The sequence below is a fragment of the Meles meles genome, chromosome 5 (assembly GCF_922984935.1).
Source record: "Meles meles chromosome 5, mMelMel3.1 paternal haplotype, whole genome shotgun sequence".
Taxonomy (NCBI): domain Eukaryota; kingdom Metazoa; phylum Chordata; class Mammalia; order Carnivora; family Mustelidae; genus Meles; species Meles meles.
This window is the reverse complement of record NC_060070.1, coordinates 64,628,877-64,652,994: the sequence shown is the minus strand read 5'-3', so window position 1 is coordinate 64,652,994 and position 24,118 is coordinate 64,628,877. Positions and strand designations below refer to the sequence as shown.

Sequence of the window (24,118 nt, the reverse complement as noted above, 5' to 3'; positions counted from 1 at the left end):
CCACCCAGGTACCCCTGTTTTCTTTCTTTGATTCCACATGTGAGTGAGATCCAACAAGTTCATTTTAAACCACTCTATTCTATCTCAGGTTGTGATAAAGGTGCATGGAGAGGGATCAGGAAAGAGCAGTGACCTAAAATAAAGTCAGGGGAGTAGAAAAACACAAAATAATAGGCAATCACTGAGCCTTGAAAAGAAGCAGGTAGCCTTTCCTTTAAAAACAAAAAACAAAGACCAAAAAGAAGAAAAATTTATTTTGCAATAAATTTTAACTTGTAGAAAAATTGCAAAAATAGTACAAATAATTCCTTATACTTTTCACTTGGATTCCTCAACTGTTCACACTTTACCATTTGCCTTGTTATTCTGAATCATATGAGAATATGAGGCAAACATGATGCCCCATGACCCCTAAGCATGTCGGTATGCATTTCCAGGAGAAATAAAGACATTCTGCTGAAAAATCAAAGTATATCCTCCAATATCAATAAATCAGCATTGATACAATACTAGGGCCCAATCCACAGACTTCACCTGAGTATTCCTGACTGGTCCAACAATGTCCTTTATAATCATCCTTCCCTTCTCAGTCCAGAATCCAATCCGGGGTCACCTATTGTATTTACTTTTCATGTCTCTATATCCACCTCAGTGTGGGGCAGTTCCTTAGTTTTTCCTTGTCTTTTATTACTTAACACTTTTGAAGAGTACAGACCTACTTGGTTGAATGAACTTCAGTTTGTGGCTGGCTCATACTTCCTTAAGATTACATTCAGGTTTTGCCTTCTTGGCAGGAATTACACAGGAGGGACCCTCAGCAGATCACACTAGGGGCATATGATGTCGATTTGTCCCATGGCTTGTGATGTTGACTTACCACTTGGTTAAGACGATTCATTATTAAGTATTGTGTTAATAATTAATAAGTAACTAAAAAGTCCTTGCGTGATTAATTTTAAATTAATTTAAAAGTATTAGAATCTATGCAAATACCCTGTTCCTCATCATATTTTCACCCACCAATTTTAGTCTCCATTGATGACTCTCTTCTGACGTAATTATTTACTGTGATAGCTGCCAAGTGCTCATTTTCTAACTTCTTAATTGCTTCTACATGTATTATTAATTGGTGTTCTGCTGCAAGCTCGAATTTTTCCTTCTCCCAAGATTTATGGATGAGGCCCCAGTTAGGCCAGCAGTTTGGGTAAATTAGTGGTGAGGACTGTCTCTGGGTCTCCTGGGTGTTCAGCAGCTTGTTTATGAAGGTAACTAAGCTCATTTTTGTTCCTAATTGGAGGTATCATTTTCATTTCACTTTGGAACTTTCTGGGCTTGACCCACCCTGTGGGAATTTAGTTTATGCATTTAGAGGTCAGAGAAAGTCAGAGAAGACACACTGCAGAATGAGAGCTATTCAGAGACAGGACTTTTCTTTCAATGAGTTTATCTGTGTCCATTAGAACCTGGTACAAGGGCAGCAGTAGCCACTGAGCCGTGAGAAATAATTCTGGAGTACCAATGGCTTAAGATAAAGGAGTTCTGCTAAATCCTTATTGCCAACATTTCCAATCAGCTGTGAGATTGACCACAATCATCCAAACTGAGTTTGGAGGAGATTAGCGGTTCCAGGGAAGAGTCTGACTTACCAACACGGGATTACTTCCAGACTTTTTTATTCCAGTGATTCTTATTCAAATATGATGACTTATTTGGTGGTTTGGAACTATAACCGATGTTTATTGCCAGTATCTAAAGAGGGCAATCAGGTATTATCCTTTTTTTGTAGTTGGTGACTCCAGGGTCAGCAGTGCCTCCTTTGTGGGCCATAAAATGTCTCTTTGGTCTAAGGCCTTTATAGCATTGAAGATGATCATTTTGCTGGAGACTTGGATTTTCTGCACATTCAAGATCCATTTGTGGTTAGGTGGCATGCGCAGAGTAATGTAAGAAGTTTTCTTAATGGGGGCACCTAGGTGGCTCAGTCAGTTAAGTGTCTGTCTTGGGCTTAGATCGTGATCCCAGGGTGCTGGGATTGAGTCCTGCCTTAGACTCCTTGCTCAGTGGGGAACCTGCCTCTCCCTCTACCCTTCCTCCCATCTCATGCCCTCTCTCTCTCTCACATAAATAAATAAAATCTTTAAAATTAGGTTAAACTAAACAATAAAATATTAATATTATATAATAATATATGATAATATAATAATAATAATAATAAATAGATTTAAATAAAATAAAATAAAATGTTTTTAAAAAAAAGAAGTTTTCTTGGGGCACCTGGGTGGCTCAGTGGGTTAAAGCCTCTGCCTACGGCTCAGGTCCTGATCCCAGGGTCCTGGGATCGAGCCCCGCATTGGGCTCTGTGCTCTCGGGGAGCCTGCTTCTACTTCTCTCTCTGCCTGTCTCTCTGCCTACTTGTGATCTCTGTCTGTTAAATAAATAAATAAAATCTTTTAAAAAAAAAGTTTTCTCAACAGGTGCCATATTGTTTTAAAGTTTTTAAAATAGATATCACAGCAGGGCTGGAGTGGCTCAGTCAGTTGAGCAGCTGAGCAACCAACTCTTGGTTTCATCTCAGGTCATGATCTTAAGTTGGTGAGATGGGGCTCCAGGTCAGGCTCTGCGCTCAGCAGGAAGTATGCTTCCCTCTCCCTCTTCTCCTCTCCCTCTTCTCCTCTCCCTATGTGCACACGCTTTCTCCCTCCCTCTCTTGAAATCAATCAATCAATCTTTAAAAATAGCTGAAGTAGATATCACATTAGGAAATTATCGTCAAATTTGTTTAGGCATGTTGATGGTTATAGCATGTGTTTTTTTAAAAAATGCTCTTACTGTTTACTGAGGCACACTGAAATATCAGAGAAGAAGGGAAATTAGAATACTTCACATTGAATGATAATGAAAATACCCCACATCTAAGTGGGTGGAATGAATACAGTGATACGATGTCTTAGATTTGCTTTAAGATAAAATGGGAGTGAAGGAGGAGGAGGGAGAAGAAGAGGAGAAGATGATACAGCAGAAACCACACTGGCTGCAAGATGACAATTATTAAAATTGATTAATGCATCTCATAATTGTACTACAAATATTAAGGTGAAATAAAGATATTTTCAGGTAAAAGGAAACTGATAAAATTTGTTATCTGAAGATGTGCAGTAAAGAAATGTCAAAAGAAATTCTTCAGGCTGAGGAAATTGATACCAGATGGAAACTTGATTTACAAGGACATGGTAACGTGAGGAAAAACATAAAATTTTCAAGTTATTTTAAAGATATATGACTGTGTAAAGCAAAACCAGTGTATTACAGGGCTTATAACATAAGTAGGTGCAGTATCGTGACAAAAGCATAAAGGATAGCAAGAACTATACAATTGCACTGTTCTTTTATGTGAATATTCACTTGAAATAGACTATGAAATGCTAAGGATGCATACTGCACTTCCTAGCAACGACTTACTTGCATAATGCAAGATGTATGCTTAAAAGCCAACAAATGAATTGAAATGGAATACAAAAATTCATTATCTCAAATGAAGGCGGGAAAGGAGGAATGAATTTCAAATTAAATGAAACAAAACTGACTGAATTATAATAGAACAATTAAACAAAAAAATCAGGGAGAATATAGAATTGAGCAATCTTTTCAACCACCTTGACCTAATATTTATAGAAAACTAAACCCAACAAATTCCAAATATATGTTTTTTTATGATCAAAATAATTTTCACTAAGATACAGAATTTCCTAGTTCCAAAAATAAGACTCAGTACATTTCAAAACTATTAAAATCTAATTAAGTATATTTTAAAACAATAATTTGATAAAATTTGAGGTTAAAAAATATAAAATATCAAGAAAATCTCAAATATTTGGAAATTAACTCATTTATAAGAAACCGGTGGCTGAAGAAGAAATCATGAGGGAAATTTGAATATTTCAAATTGAATGAAAATGAAAATACAACACATCTAAATGGGTAGGATGTAGCTAAAGCACAGCTTAGAGGAAAATATATTATTTAATTTCATATATTAGAAAAGGAAAAAGGGGCTTTCTAAATTTCCATCTTAAATAACTAGATTAAAAAAAAACTAGAAAAAAATAACAAATCACATCCAAACTTAGTAGAAGGAAAAAAATAATGAAGAGTAGAAACCAATAAAATAGAAAATGAATAGAGAACATCTATGAAAACAAAAGCTTTTTTTTTCTTTAAATAGTAGTAGAATTGATAAACTCTTAGCAAGAATAACCAAGCTAAAAGAGAAAACACTAATTGCCAATATCAGGAATAAAAAAGGAAATATGGCTCTAGATCCCATAAAGATGATAAAGATAAAGGAAAACCTTCACAATTTTATACTAATAAGTTCAACAATTTAAATGGTTGTTTTGTAGATTCCTGAGTTGTTCTTAATCCTTGTTTTGTAGATTCCACATACATGAATTGAGATAGTTTTACTGCTTCGTTTCCAATATGTATATTTTTTACTTTTTTCCCGCTTTGTTGAAATGGCTTAAGACCTCCTGTACCTGTTAAATTGAAGGGGTGAGAATGAACATTCTTGTTTAGTTCGTGATGTTAGGGGGAAGGAATTAATATTTCACCACTAAGTGTGATGTGGTCACTACAGGTTTTTATTCTAATTGCACCAGGAATTCACAGGGTTTTACTGGCATGAGTGAGGCTATCTAATTTACATTTTTTAAAATGCCACTTGGGCTGCTGTGTAGAGAATGGATCCTGGGAAGAAGAGAAGCAGGGAGACCATCAGGAGGGACCGTTGCAGTTGTGCAGGATGGAGGGGGACGTGTTTTGCACTAGACTGACAGCAAGGGGTATGGAGAGAGGTGGCTGGGTTTGGGGATAGGTATTTGTAGAGCTGACAGGACTTGCTGATTTATTGAATTTGAAGTTAAAAAAAAAAGAAAATCCACATTCACAGCTTAAATGTATTTCAGATTTTTTCTCTGTGGATTTTAGATATTTTTATTATTCATTTCCTCTTTAGAATGGATCAGTGAAAGTAGATAGAGTATTTTTAAAAATCTAGCCCTATGTTATTTAGGATTTCATTTTTTATATATATATAGTTAGAGGATTCTAGAAAGAACGAGGACCAATATTTATACTGGATTTTTGATCGGTTTTAGACCCTAGTGTTCTGAACTACATTTCCGTATCTTTCTTTTTAGGTTTGTCCAAGACTGGTTTTCAGAAAGGACGCAAGTGGCCAAAGTGGATTTCTCTACAGTGTTACCACGCTTCATTTCTCTCTATATCTTTTCCTTTCTGAATCCGAAAGATCTGTGCGCAGCTGCACAAGTCAGCTGGCCCTGGAAGTTTTTAACTGAACAGGTTTACTACTTGTCACTTGTCCGTAATAGGGCCCAAATACCACTGTATTCTGTCATTCGGCAGTTGAGGTACCTTCCTTCCCTGAAGATAATAACGGAGGGTATTTGAACCATAATTAACTTACCCTTCAGAGAAAAAAAAATGGGGATAAGTTAAATACAAGAATTTATTTTGTAAGGGGATATACACTATTCTAATAATTCTTGTAATTTTAATAATCTCATATTACTCAATTTAATTATCTAGAAAATGTTTTATCTTGACTAAAGGCGTCCACTTTTTTCATGAGCTATTAGGTAAGCTGTGGTTATTATATGATATCATTTTGCCTATGATTACTCACCCTGAAAATTGTTATAGCACCGCAGTGTCCTTTGATCGCTCTTTGGCTAACATTTGTTGAAGAGATTTTCAACATCCTCTGCCATTAATTCTGCCTCTGGCCTATTTGTCTCATTTTCTTTTTAAAGATTTAATAAAATGTCATGGCAGACATACTTTGAGGACATGCCAATAATTTACCTCTTTAACGTGAGCAGACTTCCCAGGGTGGGCTTGCGTTGAGCTTCTGAGCTCAGGCAATACCTAGCTCTCTGGAGAGGCCACGCGCAAACCTAGATTTACAGCATTTAAGAACCTGGGCGAAGTGTTTGCACTGACTTTTTCCTTTCAACCTATGTCCTTATCTTTAAGGAATAGGTCTTGTAAACAGAATATAGTTGTTGGTGCTTGTTTTCTAACATTTGGCAATCTTTGGCTTTTAGCTAGGGTAATTTTTTATTTACATGTGTGTACATCCGGATGTACTTAAGCTTCAGTCCGCCATTTTACTATGTCATTTTTTTTTGTTCGTTCCAGTTGTTTTATTGGTTTTTCTTTTTGTCTTTTAGAGTACATAAATGTTTTTTAAGTTGTTAACTATAAATTGTTTAGCAGTTCTCTCATGGCTATATTAGGATTACAGCACTCATCCTAGGGCCTTTTTTTTTAACCATTTCTGAGATAATGCAAACAGCTTAGGACACTTTAACTCTCTCTATTCCCCTTCAGTCCCCTTCCCACCCAGTTTCAATAGTGTTGTCAAATATTTTAATTTTATACACACATAAAAGACACATTTAAATTTATATATATATGTATATTTATTTATTTCTACACACACATCACAAGACTATTATTTGATATAGTCAATATTTACTTATAAGTAACCACATATTTAGTTTTTCTGTTGTACATATCTTCCTGCATCTCTGAGTTTCCATCTGGGATCATTCTCTGTTTGAATTTTCTCGAATATTCCTTCTAGTGCAACTTGCTGCTGACAAATTCTCTTATTTTTGTCTGAAAATATCTTGTTTTACCTTCGTATTTGAAGGGTATTTTCACAGGGAATTTCAATGCTAGGTTGGCAGTTAATTTTGTAGAACTTTGAAATTTTTCTATTGTTTTCTGTCTTCCATAAACTTTTTTTTTTGTTTTGTTTTTTTGAGAAGTAGGGAGTTTTATTGTTGTTCCTTTAATGGCAACATTTTTATTTTCTCTAGCTGCTTTTAGGGTTTTGTTTTTTTTCTCTGTCTTGTCTTTTGTTTTCCACAATTTTATTATGATGCACCCAGAAGTGTATGTGTGTGTGTGTGTTTCTTCCACTTTATGTTTTTCGGTGATTTTTGAATCTGAGATTTAATGTCCATCAGTTTTGATAAGTTCTCACACAGCATCTCCATATATATATATTGCTTCTGCCCTATTTTTGCTCTTTTTCTTGTGGGATTCCAATACTGACATGTTAGACTGATTCACCATCTCCCACAAGTTTCATGTTGTTTTTTGTGTCTTTTCCATCCTTTTGGCCTTCAGTGTTTCCACCTGGGTTTTACTTCTAGCTTTTTGTTTACTAATTATCTCTTTATCTGGATTCTAATTTGCTTTTAAACTGGTCCATTGAGTTTTAAATTTCAGTTATTATATTTTTCAGTTCTACAATGTTGATTTGATTATTTTTGCCACAATTTAACTTCGTAGACATATTAATTATAGGACTGTTTATTTTTTAAGTTCCTGCCTAACAATTACAACGTATGGTTCTCCTGAGGGTCTCTCTCTACTTAATAAAAGATAATAAATGACAAAAGGAGAAACAAACAATTGTTATCCTTTTGTGTGGCTGGTATTGGATACTAGATATTAGATATAAAATATCGATATAATTTGAGCCTCGACTTGATGTTCTCTTCCTCCTGAGAGAATTTGGTTTTGCTTCTGGCATTTGGTTAGGCTAGGAATAGATCACTTAAATCCAGTCAGAAAAGGAGATATTTTAAATCTAGTTTCAGTCTTTGTGAGAGGTTGTGTAATTCCTTACCCTTGCTGATAACCATTTCAACTAAAAGCCTGGTGTGATTACTAGGGCTTTTCCCCTTAGTGGGTCCTGAATTTAAATTTGTTTCCTTTCTTCCTTGTGAGAATGCAAAAAATACTTTTTAGGTTCCATGTCATTCAGCCATAACTTTCTGCTCTTCTTCTCAGCCTGAGCTTTACTTTGGAACTGTCAAATGCCTTGAAATGTTAAATGCCAGGGATCAGGCTTAACTCTGGTTTCCCTTCTCTCTGGGGTCATGTTCTCAGGAGCCCTTATTGCACTGGTAGCTCTACAGGCCTTCAAATAATTGTTTTATGGTATTTTGTCTAGATGCTTAATTCAATTAAGCCATATGAAATTTGCTGTTTCCATTTATCAAAGCTGGTTGTGTATTGGCAATATCATATGGTTCAACCGAAGGTGTTCTCAGTGGGAGGTCTGGTCTGAAACAAACTGAATTTTTACGACTGTTTTTTACTACTAGGGTTAACCAAATGCTGTGGGACCAGGTGCAAAAGATGACTAATACATTTATTCATACATAACATATATTGTGATCAAAGACTATTCTTGTATGGAGTAAGGTATGCTTCTTTTTCGTTTGTGCCAAATTTAGATGACAAGTCACCCGCACCAGAAATCCCAATGTAAAGAAAAATTATCTGCATAGCTGGAAACATTATTACGAGGAAACGGTCCTTAAAAATTTCTTGCAGTTTTTATTGCTCCTTTCTTTTTCTGTAGGACTGCTTATGGATGCCCAAATGCGTTAGGTTTGGGTGGTTTCTGCCCTATACGCCAACGGATAATGAGTACGGTGCTTGGAAGCGTCATTACATTGCGTGTGTGTCGAGCTTAGATTGGCTAATACCTAGGGAAGCCTCTGCTGTCTATGGGACCCTGAATGAGCCCAAAACAGAAGATGAGGAGCTGCTGGAGAGACAAAGAGAAAAGTGCTTAAGAAAAATAATTTGGGAGAAAATTGCACTACATAAGAGTAAGTAGCATTTTAAAATGATACCTTACCTAACTGTTGTAGAAACAAATGGATTTACATACAGATTCCCACACTGGAGGATAGCTAAATCTTTCTGGAAGAGCATGTAGGTGGCATTCCCTAAAGCAAGCTCTTCCCCTCCCTACCCTCTCCCCGTATATTTCAAGTTAATAAGTAAGAAAAAAGATTTCAGATGAAATACAGAAAGTCCAATATCGGTGCCTCCATATTCCTCTGGTTACAATCAGGTTTATGAGATGAAAAAAAACAAAACAAAACAAAACAACAACAACAAAAAAAAAACACAAAACAAAACAAGGAGAGGGAACAAGGAACATAGGCAAAAACAAGGAAATAAGTGCAGGAGAAAAGAACTGGGATTAGCAACAGAGGGGAGAAGTGAAATGGGAATGGAAGCAGGAAGAATGGCATTAAAAGAAGAAAAGTAGGAAAGGAAGAAGGGTAAGAGCCTTTCTCAGGGAAGCCTTCTGATTTGCACAGTGCACAACAGAACAACGAAAGTGATTGGAGTCCTGCCATCTTTTTTTCACTGACTCACCCTCTGTGAGATCATAACAAACGAGAGATTACTTGAAGCCAAGAAGAAGGGCAGAAATGGATGTGAAACCTGTAAATCGATTAACTGGTTTCCATAAGAAAAGAGGTGTTCCTTCTCTGAGCTTTATTTCTTGACCTGACATGACTGGTAACTTGGAGCCACAACTTGGAGCCGAGAGGATAAGAAATCCAAATAGAGTCTGTAAAAAGGGCTATAATTATTGCCATTTGGAATAGTGCCCTGGTACAGCTTTACTTTTGATGCCTTTATCTATGTAGACTTGGCCGAGAGAAGCATGAGGTAAACCACAGAGGCCACTGCTGTTTGTTTTTCAGAGGAGTTATTCAAAGTTCGACCCCCTTGGGTGAGCGGAACATGCTGCTCTAGATTGTTAAAATCCAAATGCCAGCCACAGCTCTCTCAGGCTCTGAGGGCTCGAGTGGGATTACATGAAGCTTTGGAGAAACAGCTAATTTTGGCGTCCTTACAAGCTTTGCCCAAGCGGTAAGCAAACCTCCCTTCTCCTGAAGGCTCAAGACCATCCCATGATACCAAGAATTCATTCTAGAATAATTTAGCTAACTCGCAGGGAGCTTGTATAATTATCTGGCTCATATCTTATGAGATAGCAATAGAAATAACTCTTTAATCTTCAAAAGCAGTGGTCTTTGACATGTTTTCCGGGGGAAATCTGTAACATTCAAATTTTATATTTCAAATATTCTTGGCCCTGCAAAGAGGCTGTGATGTAGTACATTTTCTGTGCAATTTATTGAGCAAAAGTAACATTTTTGTTTTCAGAATTGATTTTCCTGGCGTAAGTGTATCCAAATGGGAATGTGGGGGTAAGGGTAAGAGAATGGAGACATTATTTAGAAAGCTGGGAGGACCAGATGATCTAGGAAATTTTTAAATCTCTCAGCTGTTCTTTTAAAATGTCATTTTGAACCCCTAAGTACGTCACTACATTCATTTTCAGTGCCCAACAAAGCTAAATAAGTTCCAGGAGACCTTTCCAGTATCCCATGAATGGAGGAAGAGAGGCCCAGAAGCCAGCTCTGGCCCCACCCCACCCAGGAGCCCCATTTTCTGTTGTCCCCCAAAACTGCAGGGAACGACTGAGGTCCGAAAGGCCACGGGTCTTGTTCAGTATAACTGAAGCCCAGACAACACTTTGGTGCTCAGTTATCAAAATCCAGTTAATAGGAAATTTACGTTTCACTTATTCCCTTCTTTTCCCTACAGAAGCAATGTTTCTGGAAGCCAGTCCTACCCTTCATCATTGAAGAAGCCTTGGCATGGAGTTCAGAAAAATGATGGCAGCTCTTCATATGCTTCCCAGCCCCACTTCTTACTAATATCATCTCGGATTCCTGCATTCGAGGTACAGAGTGTGTTAGGAGGCCTGCCCTTTTCTGAATCGGGTTTTTGGTTTTTGGGGTTTTTTTTGTTTTGTTTTGTTTTGTTTTTCATCTAGATGAGAGGATGTGTAACAATCTTTTGGCCTCCATATGTATGAAAATGATTCCTCTTCAAAAAGGAACATGGTCTAAGTGGAAATTTACAGACCCAGAGCACTTTTAAAAATCAGAAGCAATAAAGATAACCATAAATCAAAATTACTTTAAAAAAAGCATTAAAGGCCAAAACTACCTTGCATTTGGTTAAGTATCTGGTGAATTCTTATTGAACTGAATTTGTTGCACTTAACCCAAAAAAGAGCAAGGTGATTAAGGATTATTTTAAAACCTCTTTGCAATGCCCAAGGAACTGAATACTATCATATAACCATCATTTCTCAAAAGAAAAATGTCAGAAATCCTATTTTGTGGTCTCTTCAGGGAGGTGCCATTAAATTATGTTCTTTTTATAATGAAGTTATATATTTTAATTTGAATGTAAGTAATGAAAATAAAGGAAGCACAATGAAGACATAGAAACATGTATCTTTATAGATATGTGAGTATGCGTATATGCATATATGACACCATGGATATACGACACACGCGTGTATATATGACATGCACATATACGTATGTATATATGACACACAAAGAGGGACATACGTAAGGGATGACATTCCATAGGTTCCATTCATTGGCCTACTTAGAAAGTTTTTAAAAAATTCCTCCTTGTAACAAAATGGTTGCTTTCAAGATACGAAATCAGTATTCTTTCTGGGCATCTAGAAATTGACTCAGATCATTTATAACCAGCCAGCTCCGTGGATCCACATGAAAGCAAGATCAGAGTTTTGATCTCCATGTGGGCCCCAGATAGTTTCCTAATGTTTAATAATGGGCATCAAGCTGGGCACAAAGGATAACCAGTGACAGAGTATGGGTGAAAAATCTAGTTCAAAGTAAGTTTAGGGGCGCCTGGGTGGCTCAGTGGATTAAGCCGCTGCCTTCGGCTCAGGTCATGATCTCAGGGTCCTGGGATCGAGCCCCGCATCGGGCTCTCTGCTCTGCAGGGAGACTGCTTCCTCCTCTCTCTCTGCCTGCCTCTCTGCCTACTTGTGATCTCTCTCTGTCAAATAAATAAATAAAATCTTTAAAAAAAAAAAAACAAAAAAAAAACAAAGTAAGTTTATTCTCCTATTTGTCTTCTTTACATAAGTCTATGCCATGATTACTTTTTTTATTATGAATGTGTTGGGTGCTTAGGCAAAAAGCAGGACATAACCACGTGGTCGTCCTCTGCTCAATTTGAACTGTGACCTTGAGGAAGTTGCATGAGGTTTGGGAGAAAAAAAAAATCATTGACTTTAATGACTTTCCAAACTGTCTCCTGCTAATGAATTAACGTTATCATAATGAAAAGTTTATTTGGTTGCTGAGTTCAAAGCATAGTGGTTTTCATATTTATTTAAATGGCAAATATTTAATCAATCAATACTGATAATTCAGAAATTCGTTATTAAGAGGAAAACTAAATCTATTTTAAAAGTCCATTCCAAAATCATATGATCTCAATTTGATTATTTTTTTATGAGATGCATCTATGTCTCTTTTTGGGTATGTACAAAGATAAAAAGGCTGGAAGAAAATAATTTAACTTGTTAATAATATTTATCTCTGAGTGCTGGAGTTACAAGTGTACTTAATTTTCTTCTCATAATTAGAAAAGAAATAAAATCATTGAAAAAGAAACCAACAAATGATAAAGCTTATCTTCCTCTTTCTATAATTTCTGGAAAAAAAGTGTTTAAAAATCACAGCAGATTACATACCCATTGAATTTATTTTATGAATAAATATTCTAAAATAATGGGCTTTGGTTTCATTTTCTAGATGGTGGTGGACAGCATTAAAGCAGGTATCATTTTTGTGGTGTACGAACATAGCGGCTTAACCTTGGAGAGCCTGCTTTATCTCATAGAAAAAGCTCTGGATGGGCAGAAGGTACAGAGTATGGGGATATTTAGTGATGGAGACAGCAGAGAAATCAATTTACTCCAAGGTAAGCCTGGAGATTGAAAACAACAACCAACTTTGCACGAATGTGGTGTTTGTCTACATATATGACTTTCAGAACACTATTTAAGTTTCAGTTTGCTAACAGAGTTGATATCCCAGCTCAAAGCAGTCATACAGGAGGAGTTCTCTCTTATTCAAGGGAGGGTCGGCCCTTTTGTTCTATTCAGGGCTTCAGTGGATTGGGTGAGACCCACCCATACTGGGAAGAGTAATCTGCTTTACTTAGTCTGTCTAATCAAACATTAACCTTATTCCCAAACACTCTCACAGACACATCCAAAATTCTGTTTGTCCAAATATCTGAGCACCCCCATGGCCCAGTCAAGTTGACATGTAAAATTAAGCATCACACCATTAAAGAACTTCCTTTTTCCCTCTTATTCCCACCCCTAAGAACTACAATTCTACTTTCTGTTCCTATGGATTTGACTACTTTACATACCTTATATAAGTGAAACATACAGTATTTAACTTTGTGACTGGCTTATTTTACTTAACATCATGTCATCAAGTTTCATCCATGTTGTAGCTTATGACAGGATTTCCTTCACTTTTTAAGGCTGAATAATATTCCATTGTATGTATAGACCACATTTTGTTTGTCCTTTCATTTGCTGATGACCATTTAGCTTGCTTCCACCTCTTGGCTATCGGGAATAGCATTATTATGAACACTGAGTGTGCAGACAGTTCTTTGAGATTCTACTTTAAATTGCTTTGGATATATATCCACACATGGGATTGCAGAATTACATGGTAATTTTATTTTTAATTTTTTGACGAACCTCCATACTATTTTCCATGTGGCTATCCCATTTTCCACTCCCACCAGCAGTACACAAGGGCTCCAATTTCTTCACATCCTCACCAACATTTGTTATATTCTGTGTTTTTGTTTGTTTTTAGCTGACAGTAGCTATCTTGATGGGTTTAAGGTGATATTCATTATGGCTTTGATTTGTACTTGTCTACTGATTAGTGATGTTGAGCATTTTCTTGTATGCATATTGGCTATTTGTATATCTTCTTTATCTACATCTATTGAAGTCCTTTGCCCATTTTCTGATGGATTTATTTGATATTCTCCATTGAGTTTAGACATACTTTATATAGTCTAGATATTCATCCTATCAGATGCTTGCAAATATTTTGTCTGGTTCCGGATGCTGCCTTTTACTCTATTTATTATGTTCTTTGATGCACAAAAGCTTTAAGTTTGATGAAAGTGTAGCAATTTTAATAGCAGCAAAACCCAAGATCTATAAGTTGGTGTACACGAACAGCATTTATTATACTTCCAAATGGCTTATCCCACAAAGAAAAGGATTGGCTGATACCATTAACTCTTTAAGGATCATCTTTTAAAAATGCCAATGGTTATCCTCCTCAGAGGGAAGGAGATGATGACTGTTTTAGAATTAAATTTTCAGCTTCTATTCTTCTTTATACTATAACTTACATCTTTCCTTGTTATACCTAAGATAGGATGGTTTTAAGGTTTACTAGCATGAAATCTTCCATCTTTGTGAGAGGAGGGGAGAAAGGGAATAAGATGGTCAGGGATCCAGCTGGCAGGGACCCCCTAAAATGGCACAGTGGGTACCTGAATCACCCATTAAATACTGTCCTTGTGGCTACGTTATCCAGTGATCTGTCCCAGCTGCTAACTGGGGAAACAAGCGGGGAAGCCTGGTGCTCTGCCGGGGCCAACTGCTCCATCTGGGGGAATCCCAAGAGGGCTATACAAATGGAAAGCTTAGCTCCTGGCTGGGTTTGTCAACCCTGTTGTGGAACAAACTCGGATAAATTCCTGGCAAGCGAAGTGCATTGTCTCTTGAGTGCAAGAGACAAGGGTTTGGAAAAAAGAAAGGGGAGGTGGCAGGCTCAACCCTTAATAACTGACTCTCCACCTGCAAGATGGACACTGGAGTTTTATAGAAAGAAGCTCAGCGGGGTACGTGCCAGGGAGCAGGCAGGCAGCATGAGATCGTGAGTGGGGGTAGGTATGTATTCAGCCCACAGTCGCAGGCAAGGAAAGGGACCTGGGCGTATGCGGTCTTCTAAGCATTCCATTGCTATCAGGGCTTTTCCATCTGATTGGAATGCTCCAGTCAATGCAAAACATCTCATCAATGCCTCAGAAAGTTCGAAAAGAAATATGCATAATGGGTTTTCGTTGAAGCATGAGTTAAGCAGTCTTGTCTATTTCTGGTTTTAACTGTTGCGGCCTATAGCTGAGCAAGAAGACTTGCTTACAGCTAGAATTCAGCATGCTTGGAATAGTTTTAGTAAATGTTATTAACAAAATAAACTACTTTTGATTTATTGTTTGTTACCTTATTTTGTCTTTTCTTGTTTAGTTTACCTATGCCTGAAACAAAGTGTATTCCACAACAAATTTTATATATTCACCCAAAAGGAAAGCACAGCAACTAGTTGTTGTGTAGGGTTTATACTTATGATTAATTACATGGTAGCTTTTCTCTAAATGATGGAGAGGAGAGGTATTGATTACAAATTTATACTGTAGTATAGTAGGTTTATGTCTTATAGAGTAGAAGGACCCGTTAAGGTTTTTTAACATCTCAGACTTTTTTTTTCTGCACATGAGAAAGATTTCCAAAATTTGCCTTTTGTTTTATTATTTATTTATTTATTTAGGGGGGTTGGGGATGAGAGAGAGAAAGAGAGAGAGAGAGAGAGAGAGTAGCTGGAGAGGGAGAGAATCTTAAGTAGGCTCCACACCCATTACAGAGCAGATGCAGGGCTGAGTCTCACACTCTGAGATCATGACCTGAACGGAATTCAAGAGTCAAATGCTTAACTGACTGAGCCACCCAGGCGTCCCACACTGTTTCGTTTTTTTTTTTTTTTTTTAAATCAAGAGTAACATAACAAAATAACTGAAAACTAAAGTTTCCCTTTTAGTAATTGTGGTGTTTCCCCAGGAGCTTTTGTCTTAAAACCAATAACAAAATGAAATCTCTTACTCCAGTCACCTAAAGAGGTCCTTCCATTCTGTATCTAGACGTCTGGATGGAAAGAAGGGAAGTGTTGGGATTCTTGCCTGACTTTGTTTTCACTTTGTTCCTGGGATTTAAGAATTCAGAGTCTCCAGGACACCTTTAGAAATGGGTCTAGACACATAGAGATTCACTGAGTCATCATGCAGAATTCCCAGGAAGTAAGAGTTTTAGTGATGTTTACTATCTGCTGGGGAGTCTTCTGTCCTGAATGACTTATTTTTTTTTTGCTGACATCTTTGCTTTGCAGCTTGGTGGCAAAAATGGCAGGTCGTGACTGGCCGTCTACCCTGACGCTGCTGGGAGCCTGCTAATGCGCACGGCTGCTCAGTGAAGGCAGAGAGACAAGGTCCTAAATTTAAGCACACAGGGTCCAGTAAATCCAGAACGTGAAGGAGAGTGTGGGCCATGCAGGAGTCCTTTTGTGGCCCTAATATAGGGCAGCACGAGAGCATGGGCAAGCTCCAGATCAGGCTCTCACGAGCAGACTCTAGCTTTCTGAATTAGGATTGCATTTTCCCAGAGTGCTAAGAGTTTCTGCTCATGATAAAGTTACAAACTAATATGACATTTTGAGTTTTTCCTCAGGTTATAAAATTGGTATTGGAAACTTATTGAGACCTGAAGTGAGAGACTTCTGGGAGAAACTAGGAAGCTATGTGGCCCCTGAAGAAGAAGGGGGTCACGTGGACCTCTTTGTACCTCTTGGAGCATCAGGTCAGTTTTCAAAGGTAGTGGTCATGCCTACCCTCGTGATATTTTGTGAATTTTTGAAATGCCTTCAGTTCAAATGATTCAGTCACATTTTACTCTTTTTTCTTTTTCTCTTACACCTCATATCCTCAGGTATTTAAGGGGGAAAGAGCTGGGGTTAGTGGTCCGAGGAAACTGTCCCTGCAGAATAAGGTTACTAGTGACATGAGCCAGCAAGGGATATTATCTGGAAAATATAATAAAACCAGCCTCCGCTACACAGGAGAAAATGTCTGAACCCATAATCAACTGGTCTGAGAAAAGCCTCCCTGCTGTGTTCTGAACCTAGAAGGAGTGAGCATGAACTTGGTGACCAAGGACCTTGGGCTTGAATCCCACTCATGCCACTTGAGCTGTGTGGCCTTAGACAAGTTTGTGGACCTGTTTCCTCATATGAAAGTTAGTATAATAGCACCTTACCTTACAAGCCTTGTATCAAAATAATGTAAATACTTATAATAAATACACTTATAAAAATACAATAAAAATAAAGACTTAAATAATATTTGAATATTAAAAACAGCCAAGTGCTTGGTAAAGAGGAGATTGGTTGCTGATCCCAGAGGTCTGATATAATTTTAAGTGCTCATCTGTCTAATATCAGTCACTAGAACTCAAAGTTGATTTCAGTACTTGAAGAGAAACTCTAGAAACATTAAGACAAATTCACTTTTTAGACATCTGTTCAATAAAAGCTCTGCATTCATGGGCTTTTTTTTTTTTTTTAATGCCAAGCAGAGCAAGGCAGAGGGAGTATAAAATTAAATTTTCTCAAACAGTTTCTTATTCCCATTCCTCAGGGAACTGTGAGTTTTAAAGTTCGCTCTAATCCTCGCATTTCCCTGAACTATTCGTACATGCCAAGTATGCCTCTGGCAGGCTTCAACCAGGGGAAAGGGAAAAATAAAAGGATGGGAAGGGGTTTAAAAGAAAACAAATTACAAAATCATAAAAAATTTTTTACACAGTTAGGACAATTAATGTAATCTTAACTAAAGAAAACACTCATAGAAAAATCTAGAGGAAATATAACACAATTATTAACAGCATCTATCTCCAGATGTGTTTTTCAGGTTTCCTAATTTTGAAATCAGAATTTGGATGGTGGGATTCCTTTGTTTAAAATCTGTGCGTGTGTGGGGGAGGGCAGCAGGATATAGATAAGGGTTTGGAATGATATATAGGAAATGTATTAACAACAGTTGGATAAGGGACTTTTCTTTCCTTTTATTATTTTTCCTTTTCTTTTATCTCTTATTTGTCCCTATTTTCTGTAATGAACTAGTATTACTTTCGTAAGGAAAGCAAAGCAATTTTTTAAAAAAGATTTTATTTTTTTAAGTAATCTCTACACCCAACGAGGGTCTCAAACTTAGAACCCTGAGATCAAGAGTCGCACGCTCTACCAACTGAGCCAGCCAGGCACCCCGCAAAGGAAATTTTTTAACTGGAGTAGAAGAAAAAGAAAGGATTTGGGAAAATAAGGCATCGAAAGGGATCAAGACTAGGGCAAAAGGGGGAAAATAGAATTGATGACTTAAAAATTGTCTCAAGTGAAAGTTGATGGCACTAAACAGCAAGTTTCTCACCACCATTTTGGCCCCCAAATCAGCCCCTGAACTCGTCAAACACAATTTCCACCTGGACAAGCCATCAAGACCCTGGTTCAGATGAAAGATCTCAGCTTCTCAGTCCAAAAATCTCTTTTCTGCCACCTCAGGCATCACTCGGGAACTTATCATCCTCAGTAGCTGTAAGGCCTCCGAGAGCTTGATCTCCAACATTTTTCTCTCAGTACCACCTCCAAAACATGCACCAAATACTCCGGACATCCATGTTCCAAATACTCCTACCGTGTCACTCTTTGCCTCAAGACCTCCAATGCACACACTCCCACTTTCCACTCTCTTGTCCCCGTGCCTCCATCCTCTGCTCCTTCTTTGTTAAACCTGGATTCAGTGGTTGTCATTATCATTACTCTGTTGCAAAGAATCTGAACTTCTTTGTCTCCCTTTCTCGGGCTGAACTCCAGGGCTCCTTAAACACCACCGTGTGCATGCTCTCCGCCTGCCTGCATGAAGCAGCTGGGTTGAAAACAGTGCTGTGGCTTTTCTTACTCATCTAACCTGACTTCGCTGCCATAAATATCAAATGCGATTGCGGCACTGACAAGCAATCCCCCCACCTTCCCTTGGTAAATTTCTTTCCCACTCTCCGAGAGGACTACATCATCCCCTCCCCTCCTTCGTCCATCTGTCGAGAACCTCTCTCTCAGCTGTTGACCTCACCTTTTACTGCCCTGAGGAAAACCCCCGAATTTCCCTCCCACCACCAAATCCACCACGTACGCCACCTCTTACCGTCATTCGCTGTCTTCCCTTCTGTCCCGATGGAAGAAGCGGCTCTGCTCAAATCAGCACCCACTTGGGCTCTGTATCCCACCCCCTTTCACCTTCTTGTGACCACGTTCCCACGCTTAGTTCTCGCCAACAGCATCAACCCTCCATTTTCTTCGGTCATTCCTATCAAACCAGGAACACCGGTACTGCCAGCTCCTGTGCTAAAGAGAGAGAGAGAGAGACCATAAACTCTCCCTCACCTGTAGACACTCAACCTAGATACACCTCCATAGTGACTGTACCCCGGGCTCTCAAGTGGTAACATCTATGAGTCACCTAGAAGGCTTATGAAACTACACACCTCTGGATCTCATCCTAGCACTTCTCACTCACCACGTCTGGCATGGGGGCTGAGAATTTTCATTTCGGACAAGTTCCCAGGTGCTGCTGCTGCTGCTGCTTAGCGAGGCTCTACTCCAGATTCTCTCTCTCCCCCTCTCCCTCTGCCCCTCCCCCTGCTCACTCACCGCCTCTCTCTAAAATAAATAATAAAATAAATAAAATTTTAAAAAATTTCAAGCAGCTTTATCAAAGTCTAAATTAATGTAGATAAATTGTACATATTTAAAGTATGCATTTAGATAAATTTTGACATGTGAAAATATTTTATGTGAAACCATAAACTAATCAAGATAAGGAACATAGTCACCACTCCCCCAGATTTTCCTCATGCCAGTCTGCAGTTTTTTCTTCCTGCTTCTCCCTATGCCCATCCTGAATTAACCACATTGTGAAAGATCTCCTCGCTTTCACGATGCATTCGTTTGTATTTTATAGAATTTTCTATAAATGGAACCATACACCTTGCATTCTTTTTTGTCAGGTTTCTTTTACTCAGAAGAATTATTTTAGATTCCTCTGTTTGATGCTTGTATCAATGGCTCCTTGTTTTTTTTATGGCTGGGAATTATTGCATTGTACGTATATACCATAATTTGTTTATTCAGTCACTTGTTGATAGATGTTTGAGTTCTTTCCAGTTCCCGGGTCCTAACACAGAAAGTAGCTATGAAACTATGTGTGAACATATGCTTTTATTTCTCTTGGATTAATACCTGGGAGTGGAACGGCTAGGGCAATATGATAGGTGTTAACTTTTTAAACACTAGCGGAACTGTTTTCTGGAGTAGTTGTATAATTTTACATTTCCACAGGCAATGTATGAGAACTCTAGTTGCATAGTATCCCACACGGGTATATAGTCTTCTTAATGTTAGCCGTGCGCGTGGGAGTGCAGGAGTATCTCATTGGGGTTTGAATTTGCATTTGCCTCATGACTGATGGTGCTGAACATCTTCTCATGCACTTAGCTGCCATTCATTGGTCTTCCTTTGTGCGTTGTCTGTCCGAATCTTCTGCTCATTTTTAAAATTAGGTTGTTTTCTTACTGAGAACTCCTTACGTATTCTAGAAAAGGTGTTTACAAATATTTTCTCCCACTCTGTGACTTGTGTTTTTCTTCTCTGAACGGTCCCTTTTGAAGAGATGAAGTTCTTAATTTTTGTGAAGTCAAATTTAGTTTTTTCTTTTTAGGTTATACTTTTAATGTCGTATCTGGACACTATCTGACTGAAGTTCACAAGATTTTCTTTATTTTAGAAATAATTTCTTCTAAACTATTTATAGTTTCGACTTTTAGATTTCTGAGCCATTGACTTGTTTGTTTGTTCATAGAGTTTTAGAAGTATGGGTTGAAGTTTCGTGTGTTTTTTTTTTAACTTATGGATATCTAATTTTTCTAGCACCATTCTTCGTAAAGACTATCCTTTTCTCAGTGCATTCGATTTGCATCTTTGTTGAAACCAAATGACTACACAGATGTAGGTATACCTAGGGACTCTATTTGATTTCTTTGATCCATTCCAATTAGAAGATTAGACCCCAATACATAAGAGACATCCCAACCTTTCAGCCACTGCCATCTTGGTCCAACCAACTTGGAGTAATTGTTTATTCTTAGACCACAAAGAATTTAAAAATATAACCCAGTGTATTAATTTAGATCAAAGTAATTCCTTCTATATGATGAATCCAATCTTTATGCTGGGTCGCTGAAGATGGGGTGAAATTAATGCCACACTAAAGTTTGACCATCATATTGAATGGTTTCAACAGTTTTAAATTTGTCCTCTTACGAGACATCTCCTTTGAGTCAGACTACTTTAGAAAATACACGTAGACTTTTCTCTGTCTCTGCCCTGAGTATCCCGACTTTGAAAATATGCACCAGGTCAGTGTTCCTGCACGGTCTCTCCACTCTGTTGTTTAGTCCTCGTTAATTAAGCGTCTGGACTTCAGCACTTAGCGGTGGGCTATAAAGTGCTTACGGACTGTTCCCTAGGGATTTGAATTGAAGATGAGAAATCCTAGCAGTCTTGCTTGGCCAGCTTAGCGTTCCTAAGTAATACTTAACTGTTCCAAGGGAAAACCTGTGAGTAAACCAATGAAAGTGTTTTTGACTCTGCAGAGGCAGGACTGGAAGTTCTTTCCCAGCTGTCTCAACTAACTGGCACGTTCTTTACTGCCCCTACTGGAATTGCAACCGGCTCTTACCAGCACAGTAAGTGTATGTGGGGGCTGACCACGTGACTGTCTTCCATTCCCTCTCAAAAGGAATGCTGTCACTACCCAAACTGTGTCATTTCCCACTGCCCACTGTCCTATCAAGTGCTTAGAAAGGGATTATTTATTACAAATATTTGCTTCAAACTATCATGTACACAAACCTTGTTGAAAACATCATTTTTTTTTCAGCACAATCATCAGACTTTTAATTAAAGCTTTGAAAGTAGTTCTACCTCCACAATTGCTGGATTCCTCTGAACTTCTTATTACACAAGCATTTTTTTATTAATTTTTAATTTTTTTATAAACATATAATGTATTTTTATCCCCAGGGTTACAGGTCTGTGAATCGCCAGGTTTGCACACTTCACAGCACTCACCATAGCACATACCCTCCCCGATGTCCATAACCCCATCCCCCCTCCCTCCTCCCTCCCCCCAGCAGAAAACATCATTTTTAATAGTTAAAGATGAATAGTTGCTGATCTACAGAAATAACAAGTACCAAGAGCAATTCTTAGTGAGACGGAATCAATGTGGTTTCCTTTGGAAATAAGAATGGCAGCTCTGAAGAGAGAGTGAAGGCTTGCTCAGGTTCCAGTTCAATTGCATTATCTGAGAGGAAAAACAAGGATAAAATATACACCTGGAATTAGTTTCACTTAGATACTGAAGCTGCAGATATTAAATGCAAATGTAACATTGGCTAACCAACAAAAAACCACACTGCTCTGCTAAAGTAACAAGAACTATTTTCCCCTTTAAAACTCCCTGGCTGCCTATTACACAGGGTTTGGGACCATGTAGAAACCACATAAAGCGTCTCTAACCCCACATTCGAAGGGACTTTCAAATCTGGGGAGAACTGGCATGATTGGAAACCTATAAGGGAAAAGATTCCACGTATCTACAGAAAAGAACATTGACCTGCTAGATTTTTGTAGCAGAAGTCACTTGTTAATTTCAGCTCTGTAGCTACATGACCAAGTGCTAGACAACACACTGGGCCTCCTGCAGAGAGGACAGCAGCCTTGCAGCGGGGAGCAGGGAGCAAAGACTGGTCTTTATGGGGCAGATCTTCTTCCTTTTCTCCTCCTCTATCTCCTCTTCCTTCTGTTCATCTTCCTTTTCCCTTTCGTCTTCTTAGTTTTCTTCTAGGAAAGCATGTCATAAAGAGTTGCTCATGTTTATCCATAAAAAGGGGGAAGGGGGATCAAATAAGGCTATCTATCCATTGAGGACACAAAATCAGATTTAACATTTCCCGGCATCATCCAGTAATTGACTTCCAAGGAGAGAATTTCTTTAAGCACCCACGACAGTCATGTAGACAAACTTAGAGAAAGAGAGCAACCTGACATGATGTAAGGAAGCCATAGGTTTGGCTAGCCCAAGATGACTTTGAATGGCACCGTGGGGAAGCCAGGCAGAGTGGGGTTTTCTTGTGTGTTCATTTTAGGATCTAAAGAAAAAGCAGCACATTCTTGCCCACTCTGCTTCCTGATATACAAATCCCACAGGGATTCAATTTTGATTTCAAATGTAACATGTCAACCTTATGTGTCAAAGAACAGATAGGCAGCATTTGAAATTACTCCTTCTTGAACTTCTAATTTTACCTTTGAAAGCAGATGATAGGTGTTTCTCTTAGTCTTCTAATGAGAGAGGAATAAGGCTGTTGTAAACACAACTAAGTTTTTGTCGTACTGTAAACAAGAAGAATTCTTTCATCGGAGCTCCGACCTGCAATACTAAAAGGAGAAAATCATGTCAGTTCTTAGTGAATGGCTGGGACGACCGTGGGAAAGGGCTCCCTGTTCCATCTACTTCAGGGAATCAAAGCTGCAGACGTGGTTCAGTCTCACGGATTTTCTGGAAGACACCTTGAAATCAGTAAGGAAACAGTTAAGTCCTCTTTTCAAGGAGTTACCGAGGAACATCAGTGCCAGGATAATAGGTAAGAACTCTCGCTGCTTCTCTTGCAGTTTCATCATGAAGGTCCTTGGTAACTAGAGGGAATTCCAGAGCAGCAAGGTCTCGAGCAAATGTTGGCTTTTATACTGTTCAGTAAAACTTTCTTTCCCTGTTTTTCTTATCTCCTTTCAAATGTAATGACTATCCACTGACAACAAGTATATTCATCTTCAAAATGCTGAAGCTAGTTCCTTTTAAATAGTGGCGCTTTACTAATCCTATGCCAGTCAGTGGGTTGACTAGACAAAGCTCACAGACTGTTTGCTAAGCCAGAGGGCTCAGTCCTTCTTCCCACCCCAGTCTGCTCTAAAAGTTAAGCTCCTCTTAGACACAGCACCCACTACTTAAATTGTTCTACGATTATGTTCTTTGTATTTTCTATATAAAATATTCAGTTTGGTGGAGGGCTCCCCGGACCTCTGCTGAGCCTATTGGACATCACTGAATTTATCATCCCATTTGCAGTCCCTACACATGACTAACCTATCATAATAGAGTCTTGGAAGCCATTTTCTGTGTCAACCAGAGCTTCCCCTAAATCAGTCTATTCCTTAAGATGAAATTTTTGGTTTGTTTTGTTTACTTATCGTCTGGCTAAATGACCACCACCCCCATCTTTTTTTAAAGATTTTTTATTTATTTACTTGAC

The 24,118-nt window shown here is 38.2% G+C and overlaps 1 protein-coding gene across 1 annotated transcript in view; it reads left to right on the top strand.

The window, feature by feature from the left end:
* Positions 1–24,118, top strand: part of ECT2L (epithelial cell transforming 2 like) — a 64,434-nt gene that overhangs the window by 13,964 nt on the left and 26,352 nt on the right. The window contains exons 3-10 of the mRNA XM_046006062.1: positions 5,199–5,361; positions 8,465–8,717; positions 9,612–9,780; positions 10,522–10,660; positions 12,570–12,738; positions 16,367–16,495; positions 21,398–21,490; positions 23,270–23,452. Coding sequence (XP_045862018.1) covers positions 5,199–5,361; positions 8,465–8,717; positions 9,612–9,780; positions 10,522–10,660; positions 12,570–12,738; positions 16,367–16,495; positions 21,398–21,490; positions 23,270–23,452 — 1,298 coding nt within the window. The remainder of the gene's footprint in view (positions 1–5,198; positions 5,362–8,464; positions 8,718–9,611; positions 9,781–10,521; positions 10,661–12,569; positions 12,739–16,366; positions 16,496–21,397; positions 21,491–23,269; positions 23,453–24,118) is intronic.